At 37.2% G+C, this 25,995-nt stretch overlaps 1 protein-coding gene across 2 annotated transcripts in view; it reads right to left on the bottom strand.

Moving 5' to 3' along the window:
* Positions 1–1,186: 1,186 nt before the first annotated feature.
* Positions 1,187–25,995, bottom strand: part of LOC132295225 (uncharacterized) — a 125,244-nt gene continuing 100,435 nt past the window's right edge. The window contains exons 32-44 of one of the 2 annotated variants that reach the window (XM_059793396.1): positions 21,944–22,072; positions 21,527–21,612; positions 21,330–21,445; positions 21,117–21,229; positions 20,812–20,935; positions 18,539–18,660; positions 17,865–18,051; positions 17,568–17,793; positions 11,964–12,288; positions 10,929–11,068; positions 4,004–4,128; positions 3,707–3,908; positions 1,187–1,606 (exon numbers count right to left, since the gene is read on the bottom strand). In XM_059793396.1, the coding sequence (XP_059649379.1) occupies positions 1,519–1,606; positions 3,707–3,908; positions 4,004–4,128; positions 10,929–11,068; positions 11,964–12,288; positions 17,568–17,793; positions 17,865–18,051; positions 18,539–18,660; positions 20,812–20,935; positions 21,117–21,229; positions 21,330–21,445; positions 21,527–21,612; positions 21,944–22,072 (1,983 nt within the window). In that variant the 3' untranslated portion in view covers positions 1,187–1,518. The remainder of the gene's footprint in view (positions 1,607–3,706; positions 3,909–4,003; positions 4,129–10,928; positions 11,069–11,963; positions 12,289–17,567; positions 17,794–17,864; positions 18,052–18,538; positions 18,661–20,811; positions 20,936–21,116; positions 21,230–21,329; positions 21,446–21,526; positions 21,613–21,943; positions 22,073–25,995) is intronic. The other variant, XM_059793397.1, reaches the window with a different exon arrangement.

Genomic DNA, 25,995 nt, shown 5'->3' with positions numbered 1-25,995 from the left:
ATTTTTAAAATTATTTTAATATTGTAATTATTATTATTTTATTATAATATGTTCTAACCTAAATGGTATAATCTCTTCATTCCCTCTTGAGAGGTTGAGATTACTGCCTCGTCTCAATTTGCTACGGATTAGAAAACTGAATTAGAGAGAGGAATTTGTGAGACTAGTCTAAATCATTGGGGGAGTTATGCCTACTTCAATATGTTCAATCAGCGCACGAAATTTTTGATTGAAGGCTCCGACAAGAATTTGAACTCATTCTCACCATTTTCCTCTTAGGTTTGGGAATGGATCTACTTCACTCCATGAACAGTACCAGTAATCCACATGCTCTTGAAGAAATTCATAGCAATACAAGGGAGGCATTGAACTACATGAAAAAAAAGTCTTATCCTCTTCATAGTAGAAGGCACCAACATTTATTATATTTTGAACGTTAGTTTTTTATTTTTATTATAGAAATGTATTGGTTTTCTGCAATTACTCCGACACATTCAACAAAATACGGTGCAGAAATTACGAAGGACCAATTTAGTTTCCCTTTGAAAAACCATCCAATTGTTTTTTTTGGATGATAAAGCAAACTTACACACACATGCCTCCACTGAGGCTTGAATTCCTAACCTCCCTTTCAGGGAGGCCAAGTTTGTACCAGCTGGGCTATTGCCCACATGATCAAACCATCCAACATTTCAACATCTTTAGAAATCAATTACATTAGAAACGATGTGAAATTTAGCTTATTACAAGGGCGAGCCTTGGTTCAACAGTAAGTTTGCTCTATGGTGACCTAGAGCACACTGAATTGAAAAAAGAAACAACATACCTGCATGCGAGAGTGAGCATTGGTGCAACGGTAAGATCTATTGATTTGGAGGGCACTGAATCAAAAAGAGAAACAACCTATTCGCATGTGTAGATAACACTGCGCACAATTGATCCTCCCTAGGCTCTGCAATGACGGTAGCCTCCGTTCATTGGACTAGCCCTTTAAATACATCAGATTAATCACAAGAACTAAAGCTCCAATGTGGAGGACATAATTACACTAAAAAAGTTTCAATATAAATAGCCATGTAATAAAATGGAGACATTTTTAAGTGTCAAAATATACAACAAAAAAGGTTTCCTCCAGAATGATGGAAGACAACTAGTTCAGCACAGCCATTTAAACGAACTCCCAGTCTAAGACCATAAACGTGTTTAAGCACCACTTCCACGTAAACTCTTCAAGAACAAATTTTCAGTTCCACATCAAAATAATTGTATACATTTTTCACCACTGAAAGTGGCAAAGTGTCAAAATACAGAATCACTATAAAGGACCAAATCATGATCATCCTGTACTAACTTCTATAAATACAACAAAATAACAGCTTTTAAATATTGTACAAACGACTCTACAGTAAAACACTGCACAACGGAGGCAGAGAAAAAATTCCTCCTATAAACCTCATATGGACATAGAATTAGGATGACTCAACAGATAACTAGGTTTTGTGGAACAGCTTCCATGTGTCAGCTGGCTAAACTAATTTTTTGCAGCGCCAACTCCGTGGTGATGAGTCTAAGTAATACATGCACCAGTTCTCTTACTCTTGCTTCCCTGTCAATTAGTTCACAAAATATAAGATTTACACCATCTCACGTAAAAAATAATAATAATTATGTACCATCTTATTTTTCATCACTCTAACATTATGGGACAGATTTACTTTTTACAGTTTGCTTTATATACCTGCCGGTTTACACTTCAGTGGTTGCCTATTGGCTCTAGTAGTTAAAAGTAGAAGTCTTCTCCTCCCAGTACCCCAAGTAGGCACGGGACATACAAACGAGGTATGTCCTGTGCCTCTTGATCTCAAACAATTGGGAAATGGTAGAGATTCAAGTTTCACCATGCATACAAATCTCAAAACCACCTTCAATTTCAAGTTTCATTATGCACAAGAAGTGAACCTCTCTTGATCCTGAAACACATCTTAATTTGTATTGGTTTTAGGTTTACTGTCACCAATTTGAACTAGGAAGTTAGCAGACATCCGCAGCGTCTCTGCTATGAGAAAATTCATACCTGCTTCATCCATAACTGAGAGTAGTGGGAGAACGAAAAACAAAAAAGAACGGGAGGGTTGAAAATTGAGCCCGTTGTATATCTACGACAAGAAGTCAGGATAACTACTACTTACTTTTTCATGGTTTAATATTGTATCTTTACATGAAAAAGTCAAGCATGCTCTCTACCAGACTACCACTAATATTATATTTTGCTAAGGGTAAAGTTAAGAAAAAAAAAACACTGCTATATACAGAATGTGCAAATACCTTGTGTTTAAAAAACCCACTATTTTTTTTTTATTTTGAGCAAATAAGGACATTTTGTCAATTTGCCTCTGAATGTCTAAAATACCCTTGAGATGAAATTTTAAAAAGAGAAAGAAAAAACACAGAACAAACAAAATGACAAAACACACATTCTCTCGGCAATACACCTATAAAAGCACCATAATCTCTCTCTATATATACCACTATCCTCACTGGCAGCTGGAAATACTTGCCATAATCATTGTTTATTAGCCCGAATATGAGACCCAGCCGCCATTATCGTCGTCACCTAAAACGCATCGCATCGCCATATTGTCTATCGTTCTAACAGGAGGTTTCAGGCAGGAAATCAATAGAATTATATCACAGATCTTACCTATTCAACCTAATTGATTGTTTTTGGAATTAAATCCTCTTTACCTTTCAAAAATAAAAATACTTATACATTCTATGATGGGATATGATGATTTCTCGCAAGTGGAGATAGTGGTGGGTACGATGGGATTGTGAACCGCAGAGAACATAGCAGGTTAGTAAAGGAGAGCAATTACATATAAAAGGTGGGTAAAACAGAGCATTTATAACTTGGTGGAAAAAAAAGCAGAGCATTGATTTGGTGACATAAGACATTGATTTGAATGGGACAGAGAATTTCAGTTGTATATTCAATGAGCAAGAATTGATTATCCAAAAAATTTAATAATTTGGAGTGATTTGAGGTCAAATAGTTAGGATTTTGAGGTTTAAATCGTGGGTTGAACAGGGTTTCTGTTTGCTGATGTGAATTGGGTGGAGAATAAGACCCAAGTCAAGCCAATGAAATCCCACACGCGTTGGTGGCACGTACAGCATATGTGGGCCATGGGGGATGGTTCTAGCGACGGAATGAGCTAGTTGTGCTCCACTTGCTCAGCCCAGGAGGATGGGCTCAGTTTCGGACACCACCGAAACAAAAATTTAATAATTTGAAGTTAAATTAAACATGTGTATATATAATACAATAGTAGGCCTTTAGGGGTATTTTTGTCACTCCTAAAGGGTAATTTTGGATTTAAAAAAATTTTGGAGTCAGAATGGCTATATTTTAATGATTATATTAAAAGGGGGCAATAAGCTACAAATTTTCAAAATACAGGGATTTATATGCACTTTTTAAAAAGCACGGGTGTTTTTTGCACAATTTTTTTTATATATGGAGGGTTTTTTTGCACTTTAACCTTTTGCTAATAACAAATTCTAGATTTAATAAAAAGTGGTGGTTGCTATAAGGATATATGCCGAGTGTCATGTGGTCCTTGTCCTAACATTATAGTGCTATTTCAATCATTATATGTTCCTTCAGCTGTCCAATAACTAGGTTCTTGCTTAAAATAATTCTTACCTTGATATTACAAGCTCACAAAAGGACGGAAAAAGAACAAGCAGATGTGGACGCTTTTCATAATTCTCCTCTGCGAGTCCTCCTTTCAGATATGGATGTAAAGGAAGCAAGGATGCTGTATCTGAATGAATTACCAGACGGGCCAGTTCTTGAAGCACGTATACGATTTCTTCAAGTCTTGCTGCTGGCAATGAACGCTCACCTACATAAACAGTTGGATTTTTTAAGAGGGCGTAATCTTGAGCTCAAGATGATATGCAACACTAATTGAAGTTTGCAAATTGTGAAGCTACACACCTAATTCATTCTCATCAATCAGAAACTTTTTAAAAATGTATTCGCATCTGGTCATGAGTATCATGATTGAAAATTTGCTAACTTCAGATCTGGTCAAATTCCAATCGTCGACTTCATTGCTGTAACTGAGAAGAAATAATAGTGTGTCAACACCCAACATAGTAATAGATTGGAGGCATTGCACGTTCGTTATATGAGAGCTTTAAAGATTTTTTTAATTCGGTATCAGAAAATGCTGATTGAAGATGGTGAAACATTTTAGCTGATAAAGGCAGTAATTAAAAAAGTGCACATTGAGATAAAACTGATAACTCATCAAGGTTGATAATTCGTAGGATCGAAACCCAAGGCTCTGATAGAGAGTTATGCATGGTCCACTGATCTAGACCAAAAGTGGGGTGAATATAGCAGATAGTAACAACCGAAAAAGTCCACAGCAATAAGTAAGCAATTAAAAATAAAGCAATGGACAACAGATTTTATGTGGAACACCTTAAGCAGGGAAAAATCACAGGACCTACTCCAGGCAAACCAAATCCACAATCAGAGAATAAGATTACAACCTAGGTTATATCCCCAGAATCCCCTAGTTACCCCTCCTGACACAGGAATTTCCAAACTTTCCTGCAAAAGTCTCAGGAAATCCTTCTGCTTGTCAACATTCGTTCCTCACGAACCTGCTTCTCTAGTGAATTAGGCTCAGCCACTAGTCGTCCAGGCTTCAATCAGAGTTGGTGGATTGAAAAGTTGTGTTGAACTCTTCTTTATAGTATGCATCTTGCAGCCATAGATGTCAACACATGAAGATTACATCACCAACTATTGAAGATTTAATGGAGGAATCAGTGGAGGAAAATCCTTCAGTAATTGATGTTGTTTCCTATTATTGAAGATTTATTGTTACTAGAGGAAACAATGGAGATAAATCATATTTGTTTCCTATTTTCTGTCTCTTTCCATTCTCATCATTTCTTCTCCTATATAAAGGAGCCTCCACCTCTGTATTGTGTATGAGTTGAGAGAGGGTTATAAAAGTGATGTAGCCTTTTGGGCTCTTTGTGCCATGGATGTAGGCCCTAGTTGCTGAACCACGTAATATCTGTGTTCTTCTTGTTTCATTTCTCTCTTCACTTATGTTTTATGCTTTACAACATGGTATCAGAGCCTAATTTCTCTTCCTAGGTTCGGACCCTTATTTCTGTGTATTGTATTCCCTTAGCATAAAAAATATTGCTAAGGGTTTCTCAGTGCTATTTGTGACTTGTATGGGCTGCCAGCGTGCGCGGTAGCATTGTTATTCGCCTTGTCCGTGTCTCCGGCAGTTTGTATTGAATTGTTTGGGCTGCCGGTGTGTTCGGTAGCATTGTCTTCGCCTTTGCCATGTCTCCAGCAGTTTTTATTGATTTGTTTGGGCCTATGTTACATGGACTCTTCAAAACAGAGTGCTGCCAAAACAGTTATACAGTCACAGAATAGTTGGACAGCAATGGTGAATGATACCAAGGAGTCTGAATTTTGGTGCCACAGACACGGGGAGCTGAGATGCAAATCCGCCTAGTGTCCAATAACTTTAGAAAATTACATGATCAATGCAAAACAAATCTTGCTTGAGGAATATGCTGGAAATCATGTTGATTTTGAGAATGCCAAATCAGCTTGGGATGAATTTGTTGGATGGGTTGATGAAGAATGTGAGAGACTGGAGGAAAATTCAACTTTTGATGAATCTTTTGAAGTTGTAGATGAAGAAGATCAGATCTTGGGGGTGCATTCAACTTCCCATCTTCCAGAATTTGACAACAATAAAGAGGAATGAAAAGATAAAACGAAGGCGGAAGAGGAGAAGTCTGAAGAAGCAGCCAACATGTTAGAAGCTGACATTGAAGAGGACAATGAAGCAGGTAAGAGAACAGAGAAATCTAAGGAAGCTACTGGCAACTTGTGTAAAATCGAAGAAGTTGTCATCATTTAACCTGTGTATCATGGATCTGAGAGTAAAAATAATGAATCTGAATCAGACTTTGCTTCTCAAGGTGGGCAATCTGAAGATAAAAATATTGAACTTCCAGTTGTACTTGGTGCAGGAAGCATTACAGCAGATTTATGTTTCTTGAAAAATTTGGTCAGAACTGATTTGGAAAGGGTTCTTGGCACGACATACAACTAGGAGTAGCTCCAATGCAAACATCACAGTAGTTCAAGGCTTGGTTCTTGATTTATCTTCAAGCAAGTTTTGGAAATTTCACAAGAGAGCTCTGAAAGTTTGTTCAAAGTAATTCTTTTTCAGTAACAAAGCTTATTTTGCTTTGATCAAGCATGGAAAAGAAGAAAGGAAGGATGGAAGGCTTTACTTGGGCTCTTCTTTGATCGTGGTAAATTGTTTCAAACTCGAGGCCGAGTTTTCTTCAAGGAGAATGGTCTAATGCAAATAATTAATGGTGCTTTGGAAAGTGCATTGAAGAAAAATTCAGAGAGTCATCCTTGTTTTGGGTACTACGTAATAAAGCTTTGGAATTACTGAGTATTTACTTAGGAAAGTGGAAGAGTGTTATTAATGCTCTGTGGGTAGTCTAAAAGGCAGCCTCAGTGGAATGAGAGAGTATCATTCATGGATTTACCCTTTCACTTCTCTTTTTCTTCTTCTTCTTCTTCTTCCCTCCTCTAGGTTTCTTTGGACATTCTCCAAGAACGTAACCTTTTTGCAATAGTTTCAGCAAGTGACTTCTTTTTAGTTTTCTCGTCTTTTCTAGAGTCCTTTTTATCCTTAGAATTATCTTAATCAAATTTAAGAATTTTTTTGGACTTTCTAGCAAGCAGAGCAATCAAAATCTTCCTCAGTTTCACTACAAGAGCTATCACTACATTCTTCCTCAATAGCTTTAAGTGCAATACCTTTGTTCTTTTTAGGAGGGGGGGTTGGTTAGCTCATAGGTTTCTAGTGCACCAACCGGATCAACTATCTTTATAATATCTATATCTTTGCTTTCTTCTATGGTAGTGACCTTAGACTGAAAATGTTGAGAAAGAGATCTAAGGATTTTTCTAACTACTTTTGTTTCAGATATAGTCTCACCAAGCATGAAGCTACTGTTCACTAAGTCATTCACTTTAGTGTAATATTCAACAAAAGTTTTATGATCTTCCGTTCTAAAATTTTCGAACTTAGTGGTCAACATCTGTAATTTATAAATTTTCATGGGTGTCGTTCCCTCGTGAACTTTCTCAAGAATTTACCAATAATGCAATTCTTAATTCTGCCAAATTCATTAGCACTGCCAGTAGAGGAAATAGCACTAAATGCTGAAGAATTAAAATTGGACTAAACTAGTTCATCTTTAATCCAATCTGTTGGAAATTGTGTCTCAAATTCCTATTCAAATTAGGATTATATTTTAGAGTTGTATTCTGTAAGGTAATTTCCTGTTTGGCAAGTCTTGGCTTCTAGGAAACTGTAATCCTTGTCCAACAAGGAATTGTGTTTGTAACTCTATAAATAGGTACATATGTTGTCGGTTGAGACTTATGAGATTGAGAGATATGTAGTTTCATGAGGGAGTTGATGGGTAGAGGTAGTATGTGGGTTGGTAGAGTAGGAAAAACACCGATGACACTGTTAGCGAGGAGATAGGCTCATGGAGTGGTACATGGTGAAAAGACATGTACGAGGTGTTGGTACTCTATTGTTGCAATATCTCTAAGAATCATAGTGGAATCTCTTCTCATCCATGGATGTAGGCCGGTTTTGGCTGAACCATATATATCTTGTGTTTGTGTGTGATTGCTTTGTTAGCTTTCATTGGATCTTTATTTATTCGCGCGCTTCCGCTGTCTCAACAAATTGGTATCAGAGCCAAAGGTGAAGGAGATCCAGAAAACACAAGAAGTCTTAACATGTGCTGCAACAGGCTGCAGTTGTAGGTGGAGTCAATCGGCTTGGTTATATGGCATGAAGCTTGAGTAGTCAAGGTGGAGCCTTGGAGGTTTGACTGATCAAGCAACAAATAATGTGGACAATCGGACTTTCGCAGGAGTATTGTCAAGATTGAAGCTACAAAAGAATTGTCCTAATCAATGCCGTGGAAGCAATGATTGGCTAGATGGAATTTAAGCCAAGGTGGAGATTGTTGGAAATTGTGTCTAAAATTCCTATTCTAATTAGGATTCTATTTTAGAGTTGTATTATGTTAGGTAATTTATTGTTTGGCATGTCCTGGCCTCTAAGGAATTGTAATCCTTGTCCAACAAAGAATTGTGTTTTTAACTCTATACATAGGTACATATGTTGTGGGTTGAGACTTATGAGATTGAGTGATACGTAGTTTCATGAGGGAGTTGATGGGTAGAGGTAGTATGTGGGTTGGTAGAGTAGGAAAAATACCGATGACACTGTTAGCGAGGAGATAGGCTCGTGGAATGGTACATGGTGAAAAGACATGTACGAGGTGTTGGTACTCTATTGTTGTAATATTTCTACGAACCATAGTGGAATCTCTTCTCATCCATGGACGTAGGCCGGTTTTGGCTGAACCATGTATATCTCGGGTTTGCGTGTGATTGTTTTGTTGGCTTTCATTGGATCATTATTTATTCGCGCGATTCCGCTGCCTCAACACAATATTGGTTTAAAACTTTTGCTTTTAGTAGAAGAAGCGTAACCAGAGAGCTAGACCTTTTCATCCATAGATTTCAGACTAACCCTCATGTGAGTTTTTATCTTTCTACCAGTCTTGAAACCTTAACCTGGGGCTAGGGACATAAGATCCAAAACCACCAGGTGGCCTTTCAGGCGAGCTTTCCAATAGCTGTAATTACATCTTTCGAAGAGGATGGGCCTAGATATGGAACTGCCTTCCTTAAGACCTTCCATGACCTACTTAGTACCAATTGACGATTCCTAAAATGGGAACCCAAAGTTCTGATATAGAGTTGCCCAAGGTCCATTGATCTAGACCTAGAAGAGGAGGGGCGTGTGAATACGTCTTGTATAACTTCTCAAAATTAGAACTTCTTTAACTGAAATTTGAACTCAGAATATAGTATATGGTAAAAAACTAAAAATAAAGCAATGGAGAGGGGAAAACCACAGGATCTTGACTAGGCAAACCAAAACTACAATAAAAAAGAAAGAGATTACGAACAAGGTTAACAGATTCTACCCCAAAATTCCCCCAGTCCCTGTTCGGGCAGTGGAAACACACAAACAACAAGGTCCAAATGAAAGCCAACACCACAAACACAAGATACAACGTGGTTCAGCCAAAACTGGCTTACCTTTTCACCATGTACAACTCCACAAGCCTATCTCCTCGCTACCAGGTGTTTTTCCTACCCTACCAACTCATACACCATCTCTACCCATCAACTTCCTCATGAGATTACATCTCTCTCAATCTCATAAGTCATAGCCCATAACCTAGGTACCTATTTATAGAGTTCCAAACCCAATTCCTTGTTGGACAAGGATTACAATTCCTTGGACTCAAGACTTGCTTAACAATAAATTACCTAATAAATTACAACTCTAAAATAGAAACCTAATTAGATTACCTCAAAACACAAAAGACTCCATAAATTCCCTCGAAAGTCTCCACGCAGTCTTTCCGTTCGTCTACATCTGTTCTTTACGAACCTGTTTCTCGACTAATTCAGTCTCAACCAGTAGTCGTCCATGTTTCAATACACTTTTTTTTTTCAATAAGTAAAAATGTATTAGAAAGCATTCAAAAGGGGAACGCGTCCCAAGAGCTGTACAAAATCCAAAAGAGAAGGGGGTGAAGACCTATGGACCCAAAGAACCCAAAAAGTCCACGATTTCATCTAAAGATGAACAATTTATACCCCAACCCCAACTAAAAAGAGAACAAACAATAGAAAACTTCCAACGTCCATGTTTCAATAACAAATAGAGGACTGAAAAGTTGTGTTGAACTCTTCTTAGTAGTACGCAACAATAGATGTCAACACATGTAGTTTAAACTCACCAACTAATGCAAATGATGAATGCAAAAAGAAAAGTGACATGCACTCTAAAAAACTCATAGTAATCTACAATCTATATGCCATATTACTTGTAAAAGAGGTGTATATTATACTACCCTAGTATTGTGCGTATAGAGAGATTAGGGTAGGTAAAGTTTAAAACAAACTTGGAAACTAGTTCTTTGAAAGGTTTGATCGATCATCGATCAACAATATTCCAGAGGTCTATGATTGACACCTTGATAGATCGAAGTCTTCTGTAGGTTTATACTTTGAAAAATGTTCTACAAGGAAGTTTCCAAAAAAAAAATTTCATGCAAGGTTAAAATATTTAGGGAATCAAAATAAAATTGAAACATGGAAATTTAGAAACCATAAGCATGCACAAACCCTATTTTGATGAGTACATTAATGTGTCAATTTACCCGTATACCCTTGTACATGAAAATTACCCAATTGCCCTAGGATGTAGCATGAATTCCATCTTTGACATTGGGAGGTAACTAACACTAACTTTTGAAAAACCTCTAACCTAAGCTTAAAAAAAAAAAAGTGACACAGACAAGTTTTGATCTACAAAGTTTGCCAACCTAAGTTCTATTGACCTCACAAAGGTAATTAACTAATGCTTTTAGTTCATCAGAAACATTTCTTTAATAAACCATTAATACAAGAAAAAAAGAAAAAAAGAAAAAAAGAAAAGAAGTATTGGCTTTGAGGTACTCATCGACTGGCAGATCCAAAATTTACGAGAAAAATGGAATTATATATATTTGACTCTATTCAATACAAGACAATCAGGGAGGCAACATTTTCACCAACTATAATAGAAGAATTTGATGAATAACCTTCCACATAACAGTGAAGTACTGAAATAATATAAAGAACACAATTGCCTTAAAAAACTAGTATGGAAGTATTGCAACAATCCCATGCCATATATTACCTGCTCAAGGAAAACAACTTCTGTAAGCAACTCAAAGAGAATCTGCTACAATGCAAAGGCATAAGTTCCACAGTTTCAACAGGCAAAGAGCATGTTCGTGATGCACATCGGTCCAAGGTGGAAACTAGTCGTTGCAAAATCTGTGATGATCAAAATTGTAGAATAACAATCAAATTTGCAAGCCATGTGTATAAGAAATGTGGTGCTTCTAGAGGCCATAGTACTCAATTTCATTATATTACTTAATTTATCAGTGATTCATCAAGCAGAAAAAAACAACTAATAGTATAATTAAGTGAAGGACAGACCTATAATGTGGTATCGTAAATAATAAACGAATCAAGTGGAATCAGAAAAATGCACTGTGTATAGAAGTGGGAAAAAGACACATTAAATTTGTAAACTGTGGACTAGGTGATATACAGGATAAAGGGTAGATTCAAACAGAAGAAACTGCCAGATTCCCCAAGTAATTGAACACCTTCCTGAAAGAGGTTATTAATATGGGCTAGGTGGGCGTGGTTATTTTTCTTGGTGAGGGTTTCATCATTATCATCATCATCATCATTATTTTCTCCATTACTATGATATCCTTTTACGTTTAAATCATTTTACATGTTTGATCATTAATTTTTACAGAAGTAGTGGGGTCATCAATATAAATTTGTGTAGAAATTAAAACCAATCATAATTGATATTTCGGGTCTTATAGTGATAATAAAAATGAAAAATAATAATACCACCACCAAGAATAAATGAATACCAAAGCCAGTTGCCTAGTGATATCTCCTCTCCTTTCAAAGTGGAAGGTAGAGGGTTTGAGTCTCCCCAAGGGCAGTATGGGAGGTCTTAGCCAGGACCAAAAGAAAAAAAAATAATAATAAAAAGTAATAATAAATGAATGAATGAATTCAACATATTTTTCAAAAAAAAAAAAAAAGAAAAAAAAAATCAAATAATGTTGCTTGACACTATTCATTTAAATACTTTATATCTTGCGATTTTTAATCAAAGTTAGGTAGAAGAGAAAATTACATCAGGAGAAGCATCGATCTGCGACTTAAGAATCTTGTCACCAAGGACATCTAAAATATTCATCTCGAGAGACTCATCAGCTTGAAGTACCGCATCTGAGAGAGAATTGGAAGGGAGGGCACGACCACAATACCCCACTAGAAATATTTCATAAACATCGGCAACTTCTTTCCAGATACGTATTCTTGCCAATCTAGTAATACTAGGATCTGCCCCACAATTCATAGCTAATATGCTCATATCATGGACAAGAATGCGGTTGAATCCTTCAACAGCTAGTCTCCAAAGTGCACCGTCAGGGTTGTCTCTTCTTGTTGTCATACACCTATAAATATGTATATAAATAAAACCCATTATGCAGAACCTAAATAACTCCATATTAGAAACAATGGATTAGTATCAGATATAGAAATGGAAGTTATAAGGGGCCTGATGCTTGAATTTCCCATCACCAACTAAAAAAGTATGTTACAGCTACAGCAAAGAAAAGACTCAAAAACCAAAAGTAAAGAAGTTGATCACAGGCAGGCAGCCAAAAGAGCTTTAGTAAGAAAGTCTAGATACTCGAGAAGGTGGACAAGCACATCAAACTAAAGAAGACTTGATAACTGCTAGCAGATATGATAGCCATGATTTATGGAATGACTTACCGTATTAGCAAAGATTTGATTATGCCATAGAATATGCTATATAATATGTTGTGATTTGATTTAGATTTGATTTAATTTCCTTTCTTGTAATATGAGCATGTGCTCTTTTTATCTATAAATTCTAGAGTTGTGAATGAGTGATTAATCTCATTCAAGCATTTACACAATTCTCTCATTTCTCTTCTTTTTATATTTCTACTCGGTATTAGAGAGAAGGTGGTCCGAATGCAATGAGGGCATTGCGAGTTCGGCACCACTCATTCGGGAATGGTCTAAAGTGACATCGCCCATCCGAGAGGTGTCGGGTAGGCAGAGTGATCCGATCTTAATGAAGACATTGCGAGTTTGGCACTACCTATTCAGAAATGGTCAGAGGAGATAGTAATTTCTTTTTATGGTCTAAGTAGACATTGTTGATTCTTTCATCTACATTGTTTAAACACATGTATGAAGGGCAATGGTTTGAGGAAACATTGTTGATTGTTCCATCTACATGTTTTAAACATGTGTATGAAAGAAAATGGTCTGAGGAGACATTGTTGGTTGTTTACGGTCTGAGGAGACATGATTGATTGTTTATGGTCTGAGGAGACATTCATTGTTTATGGTCTGAAGAGACATTTTTGATTTGTTGATCAGCACTTCATCTGAGAGAAAATCATCGCTAGTCAGATTTGAACTCCATTTGTCACAAGCACCTACCAGCTTGCAGACATTCTTACAAAGGGCGTCAGCAAGATTGTGTTTAAGAATACAATGTTCAAGTTAGGCGTTTCAGATATCCACGCACTAACTTGAGGGGGAGTGTTAGTAGATATGATAGTCACGATTTATGGAATGACTTACCGTATTAGCAGAGATTTGATTTTGCTATAGAATATGCCATAGAATATGTTGTGATTTGATTTAATTTCCTTTCAGGTAATACGAGCATGTGCTCTTTTTATCTATAAATACTAGAGTTGTGAATGAGTGATTAATCTCATTTAAGCCTTTACACAATTCTCTCCTCTCTCTTCTTTTTATATTTCTACTATAACATTGGCAGTTGGAAAGCAGGCCATAGTGGCAATTACGAGTAAGATAGTCCCCAGCCACCAAGATGCCGGGGCCAACTGATCGGTGAAAATAATGCCAATAGCCATGAAAGAAATTTCAAATCCATATGTGAAGTCTGAAGACAAATTGGCTGACATCTTTACTAAAGCTCTTGGGAGATCAACTTCTGTTTTCCTTCCAGAAGAAAACCCTAGCTTTCATAAAGCAATTCTACCATGACCCACAGGTGCATATAGCATTCATATAAGACACAGTGGCTACTGAGGAAACAAACATATTATCATCTTTCATCCATTATCATCTGTATGAAACCTACTAATTTTGCAATTTATGAATCCAACGTAAAAAGGCAAGGAACTTAGTCATTGGAGACAGCGCATACGTTGAACACTGCCTCTAAAAAGAGCCATCCTAAGATCACCAAGTAGTGCTTAGATCATCTTTCTGCAGCACATGGCTAATCAGGAAGACTCCAGTGTATGAAGCCTTTGAAAACTAGATAATTATTACCTGAGATATGATAGCCTAGAATCATGGAATTTGACTTTATTTACACATATATTTAGGCATAGAATCTGCTATATATTTTATTTGGTTTCCTTTCTTGTAATATTTAACATGTGCTCTTTTAGTATTAAAAAAACAGAACTGTGAATGAGTGAGTAATTCGCATGCAAGTCTTTACATATTTCTGTTGTATTCTTGGTATCAAAGCCAGCACCTTTCCATAACCTCCGGCAACCTTGCGGCTAGTGTGACAGCCACCTTAGGCTGTTTGCAACACCCTGTGACACTGCCTGCACATGGTCCTGTGAGGTGTTGTTTTGTTATCGATATGTTTGTTTCCTTAGATCTTTAGGGTCCTTCTAAGGTTCCTTCTTTTGGTGGTTCTCGATATATATTGACTTTCATTGATGACTTCTCCAGTAAAGTATGGATCTATATCTTGAAGCACAAACATGAAGTGTTCCTTAAGTTTAAGGAGTGGAAGGCCATGATTGAAAAACAGATCGAAAAGAAGATAAAGCGTCTTAGAACAGATAACGGTTTGGAATTTTGCTCGGGAGAGTTTGACAAGTTCTGCAGAAATGAAGGCATTGTCAGACACCATACAGTTTGGAAGACTCCACAACAGAATGGTGTAGAAGAACGCATGAACAAGACTTTTTTGGAGAGAGCCCGATATATGCTTTTCAATGCTGGGCTATCTAAGGGATTTTGGGCTGAAGCAGTCAATACAACTTGCTATTTGGTGAACAGGTCTCCATCGACTGATATTGAGTGCAAAACACCTGAATAGTTATGGTCTGGTACTCCTGCTGATTACTTTAATTAAAGAGTTTTTGGATGTCTTGCTTATGCTCACGTTAATGAAGGAAAATTTGAGCCAAAGGCCAAGAAATATATTTTCATTGGTTATGCAACCTAAGTTTATTACTAGCAGGGATGTTACTTTTGATGAATCTATTTTACTTCACCCGAAAAAGGAGTCTTTTGTTACGGGTGAATCTCAGGATGTAAAGCTGCAGGTGGAGCTTGACTTTGAAGCTCCAGAGAAACAAGATAACACTCCAGTTCGGTCCAATGTTGAAGAGGTGCAGGATGATCATGTATTAGATTTGCAACAATACAGTATTGCTTCAAGGAGACAAAGAAGGTAGATTAAACCACCTCAGAGGTATGCTTATGCAGATTTTCTATATGGTGAGTGTGAAGAAGAGATTTATATGCATCAACCAAAGGGATTCGTTGTTCAGGGAAAGGAAGACCACGTTTACTTATTGAAGAAATCCTTGTATGGATTGAAGCAATCTCCAAGGCAGTGGTACAAGAGGTTCGACACTTTTATGGTTGGACATAGCTACTCAAGAAGTAGCTATGACAGTTGTGTCAACTACATGAAGCTTTTAGATGGTTCTTTTGTATACTTGTTGTTATATGTTGATGACATGCTTATTGCTGCAAAAGACATATCAGAAATCAACAAGTTAAAATCTTAGTTGAAGACTGAATTTGAAATGAAAGATCTTGGCGTAGCGAAGAAGATTTGAGGCACGAAAATTCAGAGGGATCGCAAAGTTGGCAGGTTGAGCTTGCCAGAGGAGATATATTGAGAAAGTGCTAAAACGGTTTAACATGTAGAATTCTAAGCCTCTGAGCACACCACTTGCTGCTCATTTTCATCTTTCTGCAGCTTTATCACCACAGACCGAGGAGGAGAAGGAGCACATGTCACGTGTTCCTTATGCTAGTACAGTTGGTAGCTTGATGTATGCAATGGTTTGCACTCGCCCTGATATTTCACATGCAGTTAGTGTTGTTAGCAAATATATGGATAATCCAGGGAAAAAGCATTGGCTAGCCGTGAAGTGGATTCTTCGGTATTTGAGATACTGCAGATATTGGCTTAGTTTATCAGAAGAGCAATGATTAATTTGGTAGTGTTGTTGGTTTTATGGACTCCGACTACGCTGATGATTTAGACAAAAGAAGATCTCTGACAAGATATGTCTTTACTCTCTCAGGTTGTGCAGTTAGTTGGAAAGAAACTTTACAATCTACGGTTACTCTCTCAACTAGAGAAGCAGAATATATAGCGGCCATTGAAGCAGTGAAGGAAGCCATTTGGTTGAGAGGTTTGGTTAGTGATTTGGGTTTGTAGTAGAGCTCAACTATTATTTATTGTGACAGTCAAAGTGCGATATATTTAACCAAAAATCAAATGTATCACGAGAGGATCAAACACATTGATGTCAAATATCATTTTATTCGAGATGTCTAACTTGAACGAGTTACTACATTGAAGAAAATTGGTACAATTGAAAATCCAGCAGATATGATGACAAAGCCCATTCCAGTTTTCAAGTTCAAGCATTGCTTGGACTTTGTATTCTCAAATGTTGAAACTGCCCTTAGAGGCTTTGTGGAGAAGACAGTTTGTTTGGCAGATCTAGTGGCTCATTCGAAATTTTTCGCCAATGTGGAGATTTGTTGGATTACGTGGACATGCATGTAATTGCATTCACAGTAATATGTTTTGGCTCAACTTTTAGTCAGCTACCCATGCTTGGAGAACAAGTATTTGATTGATGTCTTCCAGCTCACTTATTGGGACTTGTGCCAACAAGTTCATTCATTTAAGCTGCTCATTTGTTTGGTCAACAATTGCTGCTGTTATTGCAAACAAATAAATTTTTTTTTTAATTGGTTCAAATTGAAGCTTTATATTACTTGGACAGCAAGCTCAGTTCACCGCCTCATAGTTGCCAACTTTTGGTGAAGCAAACACAGCTGCATATGCGCGATTAGCAAGCTCAATAGCCGACTTGCTTGGCTATAAATATAGCCGAACTCCACCATGTATCATTATCAGATTGAGTGTCCTTGGTTTCAATGTTAGTAGTGGGAATTGAGTAAGAGAGCTTGGGTGTAATTGGGTTTTTGGTGTGAGCCACTTTGCCTTGTATCTCTTTATTTCCATAGTGAAATATTGTTCTGTCTTCTTCCGTGGACGTAGGCATAGCCGAACCACGTAAATTCTGTCTCATTTGTGTGTGTGCCTCTATTTTATTTTCTTGTCATTAATTTTCTTCTTCTCGTAAACTTATATTCGATCCTTATTTCATAACAGGATATTTGACGCATTTCTGTAGGGACAGAGTTATGAAGTAAAAAGGGTTCAGTTCTGCTAAGAACTGTAGGGGGGTTTGACCAAAATATAAAACTGTAGGTTTCAAAATCATTAGAACACAACTCCCTTATTTTAGTGAATCTGACTATGGTTCAGTTAAGAAGCTTGTCTGCACTATAAATAAACAGGCTGCTCCTTCAAGAATTCCACAATCTAAGCATAGACGTATTCAATACCACTATCAGAGCAAAGAGGAACGCATACCTTGCAAGACCTTGAACAATTTCCGGAAAAGTTTTATACTTCTCAACCGTTGGAGCCTGTAGGAAAAGATCAACCAGAACAGTGACGATCTTCTCTGCAAACAGAAAAGATGAAAGGCCTGCGGTTGTTTTGTTTGATACAGATCTCAAAGATGAATTTTCTATGTTGTTTGAGGATGGGGAACCGGCACCATTAGGAATCTCAGCATTCATCATCTTATTAGAATCTGTAGAAATGATCAATTTTAAAACTTTTGCTTCATTAGATCAAAATCTATGTCAGGTGCTACTTCTATACCATGAATAAGATCTCCGATGCTGGCCTGCACTAGTTCATCTTCTTCACTTTGTGAAAGAGAATCAGACCTTGGAAGATGTTCCAGAAGTTCCTGGAGAAGGAGAAGCCACATTGAAGAAAGATGCTCAGCAGGACGTAGCAGTGGTAAGATTTCTAGCACAGTACGTTGCACAGGTGGAACATGTCCCTGTAGAAAATCAGCTGGAATCTCATTAGATTGAATTTTATCTAGAGTGGAAATTAGATAAAAGTATTTAAAATATGTTTTTTCTGCTCTTTCATTTAAGATCAAGTTTAAACCTTGAAAAAAAAAAAAAGAAAAAAAAAAAAAAAAAAAAAATCAAACCACCCCACATCAGCTGAAATTTCCTCAAAATAATGGAACTTCATTGCACAAAAAGATTAATAGAAATTGGATTATTAGTATTTTATTTGAAATTTTGTTAAAAAAAAAAATGCATAGCACCCATAAAATATTATTTGATATTAATAAATCATACAACTAAAATAAATCTATCATTATAAAAACATTTACTGGTGGTACTATAGTCCCAATGAACAATGGTACACATATATAATCAAAGTGATGATTCCCTTCTAGTAAATTAAACTAAAGAAACATGACACTTTACTTTCAAAGTGATGAACTACTACTGAATGAGAAACTGACTTACAAATTCAGCTTCAAAGTTGCTATTAGAAATCTTGTCTTGTTTGACTGCCATATGGATGACTGCAAGCAACTGTGAGTACATGCCATTGTCAAACATCGCTTGTGCTTGAACATATAATTCTCCTGTCAATTTTTTAAGAGATGCAAAGAAACAAAATCATGATCATTGCTCAGGATATGATTCCCATCATCAGGAAACAATAATGATCCATGTTTCCTTGATCAACGAATATTAATAGAAAACAAATTAAAATGTTACATCCTCTAATAACTTAAGCTTGTGGAGTTGATGGTCAACATGGTATTAAAGCCAGAAAAGTCCTAAGATATTTATAATAGATGCATGTGCTGACCCACTCATGATGGAGAGTTTGGTTGCCCGTAAGGAGGAATGTTAGAGAATATAAATAAATATACACCATCTCTAACAACTTAAGCTTTTGAAAATAGATGCTTTCTAACAACATGACGCACTGTATGCCTCAAGCATTGCAGATGCTGAGTGGATGCAAATCATTAACGGTGCTTTAGTTAGGATTGAGGCAGTCAATGGTGCCTTGAAAAGTGTTTAGTCAAAGTCAATTAAAAATAATTACGGTGTGGAAATATGAATGTGTCATGGGATTAGATGTTATTAATGCTCCGTGGGTAGTCCAAAAGTCGGTCTAGGAATTGAAGTATCATTAATAGTCTTATTATAAAAGGGACAGACCTCTATATATGTTATATTCAAGTCTTAGCAATACAATTTTGACATATTTTTAGAGTATAAACTTCTCTCAAGGCTTTTCCCAGATTTCCCTTTAGAAATCTAGGCTCCAACGGTGATTGGAGTATTTCTAGTCTTCCTTAGTGCTGTAAGAAGACACTGTTTTTTTCAGTTTGCTTCAAGTGGTATCAGAGCCTTTCCTCTAAGATCTGTGATTACTGCAGATCTATGGTTGGGCAAGGAAACAACCAAGTGAGCAATACAGAAACATCTCAAACAAATGCTGGAAATGTGGCTAAAAAAGAAGATTTGGAGAACCTGCAGCAGCATTAGTTGTGCACCAGGTTGGAGCAATCTGGAGCAATCCGATCGTTGGAAGACAAAGGGGACATCAAATGAATGTATATCAACGTGGAAATTGGGGGAACCAGCCTGCTGCAGAAAGATTTCAGCAAGTTGCAAAAGAATTTTCAGATGAAGAAGATGGAGTTTTACCATATGCAAGGCAGCCGGTATTTAATTGTAACCGGGATCGCATAGACTCATATCAATGTGAAAATTGGACAGAAAAGTGTAGTAGAGGAAAAATTCAGCAGCATAAGCAGTTCAAAAGTGCAAAAGGGGGTGCTGCCAAATCAGTTGAACAGTTGCAAAATGCTTGAACAACAATGGTGAACCATAGTAAAGAGTCTGAATTTTGGTCCCGCACATGAGGAGTTGAGATACAAGTCTGCCATGAGTGCAATAATTTTAGATAATCACGTAATCAATGCAAAACAACTCATCATTGAGGAAGATGTTGGAAATTATGTTGATTTTGTGGATGTCACTTCAGCTTGGGATGAACTTTCTGAATGGGTAGATAAAGAAGATGAGACACTCGAGGAAAGCTCAACTTTCTCGCTTCAAGAACTTGACAACAATAACGAGGAGTGTGATGAAAAAACAAAGGCGGAAGAGGAGAATCTTGAAGAAGCAGCCAAAAACACGTTAGAAGCTGAGGGCGAGTTTTCTTCAAGGAGGAGGGTCTGATGCAAATCATTAATGGTGCTTTAGTCAGGATTGAGGCAGTCAATGGTGCCTTGAAAAGTGTTTAGTCAAAGCCTATAAAATAGTAATTATGGTGTGGAAATCTGAATATGTCATGGGAATAGAAGTTGTTATTAATGCTCTGTGGGTAGTCAAAAAGTCAGTCTAGAGAATTGAAGTGTAGTTAATGGTCTTATTATAAAAGGGACAGACCTCTATATCTATTGTATTAAAGCCTTGTCAATACAATTTTGAGATATTTTCAGAGTATCAACTTATCTCAAGGCTTTTCCAAGATTTCCCTTTAGAAATCTAGGCTCCAATAGTGATTGGAGTATTTCTAGTCTTCCTTACTGCTGTAAGAAGACACTTTTTTTTTTTTTCTTTCTATTTGCTTCAGTGGAGAGGATGGATATCTCAATATTTTTAAGTTACTGAAATTACTAGCTCATGTATATGGGGTATAGGGGAAAAAATAAAAATAAAAATAAAAAGAAAGTGTAACTATAAAAATCCATGTTGCTTTGATGCATTACCAAGACCATGTAAAATCTCTTGCTTCACCTTGCTAGTTGCATTACTACCGCAATTTAGTGACTCTTGAAGGACAAGCTCATACACATCGAGTACTGATTTAAGGTAAGCCATTGGCAGGTTTCCCTGATTCATAAAATAATTTCAGTTAAATGTTGAGAATATGCAAGAAGAAACAATATATTACTGTTATATGCAATTTGTTATCATCAATATTATCATAACAGAACTTTTGCACAAACCACGGGTTCACCATATTTTCCTTCAAAGTTCAAACAAGAAGCAGTAACTGATTTCGAAAATTTACCTTAGGAGAATGAGAAAGGAATGTGGATTGCAAACAACTTATTGCAGCAAGGGCAACCTCTTTACTGCCATTTAAAATGCTATTTTTAAGAAAAAGAAGCAATGATTCCCATCCTGCAGATATAAAACATCCAATATTAGCTGTGGGAGCTGGTAACAAAAAAATATAATGAGATTTAATGTCAAAAAATTTAAAAGAAAACTGTGGACTTACCGGACCAGAAATTGCTTAAACTTCTAAGAAAAGGAAAGAAAGAACGTAGAAGTCGTGCTATTCCACCTAGGACCAGTACTAGTGTTTCATCCCACTGTTTCTGAGCTGTGTTACGACTGCAAATCCATTTGATAAATGACACAGTGGGTATAATTTTGGGGGGGGGGGGGCAAGATTAAAGAATTGGTTTTATATACCTGTGATGAATAAGCATGTGAACTGCTTTTCCTCCTCTTGTTCCAAGTTCTTTCCCATGCCATTCATCTTTTGATGAAGTTGCAGCCTACACACAGAAGTGAAGAACTATTTGTTGACGGATTTAAATATTAAAGTTACACCCACTCTAACTGCTTAAGCTCTTAGAGTAGATGGTAGTTAACATGGTATCAGAGCCAAAGGTCTCGAGTTCAAACCTCTCCGTCACCCTAAAAATTAAAATTGAAAAACATGTTGGACCAAAAGAAGGCCACACGTGAGGGGGCGTATTGAATGATTTAAATATTTATGTTACATCCTCTCTAACAACTTAAGCTTTCAGAGTAGATGGTAGTTAATAATATAAATAAAGAAAACAAGAAAGTTCAAATTGCATATACGAAATCATTTTAGCTCACCATGTGAGAAGCACGATCTAATGTGGGGAATACGTAATTCCAAAGACAATCTTCCCATGTATTTTTTGAAAGCTTTTGCCCATGAGTTCCAAGAGTTTGAAAAAGTGTCCTGACAGCAGAATTCCTAACCTGAAATATAGAAAAGGCCAAGCCACAGTCAATGTTAATAAACATAGACATACAAATTTCTTGATGGGTGGAGTAGACTTCTTTCAAACTGGCAAATGAAGACCAAAATCATAAAAGACAATATACAATGATGTAAGCACAATATAAAAGGAAAAGACAATTTTTTTTTTTTGGTAAGGAAAGGAAAAGACAAGTTCAACAAGGCTGTGGGATGATATAGAAGTTAGCAAAAATTATTTCAACCACCAAAAGTGTCACCTCTAGAATGTTCATCTAAATATTTTGAACAATATAAGTCTGTCTTCTTTTGATCATACTCAAGGTTTTTAGGATCGGGATCTAGCATTGGATCGATTAGGAGGTCCCTAGGATTGGACCGAAGATCATAAGATCCTATAAAATGAGTGAAAAAAAACACTCCAAAACTATATTTAAGAAAGTGTTAAAACTACATATAGAAAATGTTTAAAGCATACAAAAAATAAAAGTAATTACTGTAATTGTTGGAAATCATATCTATAGATGGACTCAATGATTGTGGCAGATTTATTGGGTCTTCATTATAGGCTTATGTTTAGGCTTTTGTTTAGGGATTTGATTTTTATTCTCTTTCCATATTTGTAATTTTCCACTTGTATATAATGATAGTCAGGCTCTCAAATTGAGTATGCCAATTTTACCAAATCATTTTATTGGTATCAAAGCCTAAAACCTACGCCTCTCCTCTCTCCCTCTTTCACCGCCTTTTTCCTCTCTCTCTCTCTCTCTATCTCGTCACAGCCCCTTCCTTCTTTCTTTTCATCGCAGACTCTCTCTCTTCTTCAGGCCACTGTTGTGACAGTCTATAGGAGTATTCCCTTAGTGTTTTTCATGCACCAATGCTGCGTTTGGTGTGCAGGAATGGAATGGAATGCTTATTCCAACCACTCCTTTGCTTGGTATGTAATTTAAAGTGAGAATGGGCATTCTATTTGAATGAAAATCTATTTAACAACTAAACCTATGGAATGGCCATTCCATTTCCAAGTAATTTAAAAAAAAAAATTAAATTCCCAAAAAACCCTCATGTTTCAAGTCCAAAAACCACTAACACCACCTTTGCCATCCACCACCACCACTGTCGCCGCTGCTACCACCACCACTGTCATCGCTATCGCCGCCACCACCACCATTGCCTTCCAACACCTGCCGCCACCGCCACCGCCACCTCCATTGCCTTCCACCACAGCCACTGCCATCGCCACCATTGTTGCCACCTTCAACCACCACACTATCGCCGCTAATACCAACTTCCACCATTACCATCGACCACTGCCACCTCCATTGCCTTCCACCACCGTTATTACCACCACAACTGTCACCATTATTGCCACCACTACCGCCGTTGTCATCACCACCACCTTCCACCTACACCATTACCAACTTCCACCACTCCCGCCGCTACCACTGTTGTCGCCTTCCACCACCACCACACCGCCACTGCAACCTCCACCAATACGGTCACCGCCATCGCCACCGCCACCGTCTTCCACCACCGCCACTGCCTTCCACCATCATCACCTACGCCATGGATGCCTTTCACCACCACCACCAGTACTTCCACCACTATCGCCACCACCGCCGCCCAACACAACCACCTACGCCACTACCACTTTCTACCTCCACCACCATCGTCACCTCCATCTACCATTGCCACAATTTCTTTTTAAAAAAATTATAAAAGAATGTTATTCTGTTAATTTAATTTATTTGTTAGTAATAGGGCATTTTGAAGAATTCAATTTGAAATTCATTCCATTCCAAATTTTAAATTGGTCCAACTAAAAAATTGAATGGTTATTATCATTCCATTTCTATTGTTTCATATTTGCAACCAAACAATAGAATGAGAATGGACATTCCATTCCACTTGCATTTCATTCCATTCGTGCACACCAAACGCAGCATACGGATCAGAAGATGTGTTTGGAATTTTTTGGTGCTGCCGGGATATTCGGCAGCGTTTTCGGATTGGACCACTGCATCTCCGGCTTCTTGGTTTGATCAAAATTAGGGTTATTCCTCCTTTATTTGAAGTTATTGGTGATTTGTTGAATTGCCTAATATAATATTATGGTTGATTCAAGTAATAATAAAGAAACTCTTTCTTCGGTGCAACACATACCGGCTCAACGAGTTACTAGTGTGCTGTTGAATGGCCATAATTTTGCATCTTGAACTGGTTCTTCTCGTACTGCTGCTGTTGCAGAGACTCCTGCTACTACTGGTGGACCTACTGTATTTCCTGGACTGAGCCAGCTTCAGTCCCAAATTGGGCAGATCCAAGATCAGCTTGGCTCCCTTGCTTCTAGAGTTGGTGCTCCTCCGGCTGCTCCCATTGCCACTATTGCTACAGTTACTCCTACTGCATTTCATGTTAAGGCCAAGCAGCCTACTTGGGTTCTGGATTCTAGGGCCAATGAACACATGAATGGTTGAGTTATCAGGTTTTTCTTCTAATGTCATACCTGTTACCTAATCTGTGTGTCTTGCGGATGGCTCTACATCTTACATTCACTATAAGGGTGATGTTTGTTTGTCTCCTGATATTACTTTTTCATCTGTCCTTCATGTACCTAAATTTGGATTTAACCTATTATCTGTTAGTCGGCTTGCAAAAAACATCCAATGTGCAGTTATATTCTTACCAGATCATTGTCTTTTGCAGGACCTTCGTTCGAAGAGGATTTTTTGCAGGGGTTATGAGCGGCTTTACTACTTTGGGGAACCACTAGGAACGGGTCTTCAAGCTTCTGTCCTACTTGCTTCTAGTGCTTATGATGTTTCTTTTCGCACTTTTAGTCTATGGCATGCCCGTTTGGGCATGTAAACTTTCAGTATCTATGTTTGTTGTTTCCTTCGTTAAATAAAGCATGTAAGAACCACAAGTTTCAATGTGAAGTTTGTGAGCTTTCTAAACATACTAGAATTAGCTATATTTCTCATATGAGTCGTGCTCCTAGTATGTTTGATCTTATCCACTCTGATGTTTGGGGGCCTTCCCCAGTCACTGCTTTCTTTGAGCATCGATATTATGTGACTTTTATTGATGATTATTCTCGTTGTACTTGGTTTTATTTATTGAAAAAGAAATTTGAAGTGCTTCTTTTATTTACCCAGTATAACACTATTGTCCGTAATATTCATTTTGATAATGGGCGTGAATATGTTTCGAACGAGTTCCGGACTGAACTTAATAAAAAGGGGATTTTACATCAACTCACTTGCCCCCAACAAGAAAGACAGTGATATAACTAGTAGAATTGGAGAGGGTTGGACCAAGTGGAGACAAGGTAGTGTGATTTTATGTGATAAAAGAATACCGCGTAGGTTAAAAGAGAAACAAGAACGTCATCATATAGCGGAAATGAGGATGTTAAGATAAAAAAGTGGAGTGACTCAGAGATAGGATCAGTAATGGAAGTGTGAGAGAAATATTAGGGTGGCCCCCATAGGTGAAAAAATTAGAGAGAGTAGACTTAGATGGTTTGGTCACATACATTGGAGACCTAGCGACGCACCAGTGAGGAAGACTAGTTGTAATTGTCATACAAGATAAAAAACAAAGAGGGCAACCAAAACTAAGTGGGATGAGGTTATTAAAAATGTTTTTAAAAAATTAAATATAGTAGGCGAAATGGCACATAATAGAAATTGGGAAAAGAGAATTCAAGTGGCCAATCTCATTCATACCGGATTAAGGCAAAGATGATGGTGATGGGAATAATTAAGCCAAGAAAGTGAAAACAAAATCCTTGTATTTTTTTTTTTTGATAAGTTGTATTTTAGTTTTGCTAAAGTTGCATTTAATGTATTTGTTAACCACCATCTACTGTAGAAGCTTGAACTGTTAGAGAGAGTGTAACTTAATTATTTTGTCGTAT

This window comes from Cornus florida, unplaced genomic scaffold (genome assembly GCF_030987335.1).
Source record: "Cornus florida cultivar Cherokee Brave unplaced genomic scaffold, ASM3098733v1 CherokeeBrave_3.0.0_Hap2_Chr02, whole genome shotgun sequence".
In the NCBI taxonomy this organism is placed as follows: domain Eukaryota; kingdom Viridiplantae; phylum Streptophyta; class Magnoliopsida; order Cornales; family Cornaceae; genus Cornus; species Cornus florida.
The sequence above is the reverse complement of the archived record's forward strand: the minus strand, read 5'-3'. Positions and strand labels throughout refer to the sequence as shown.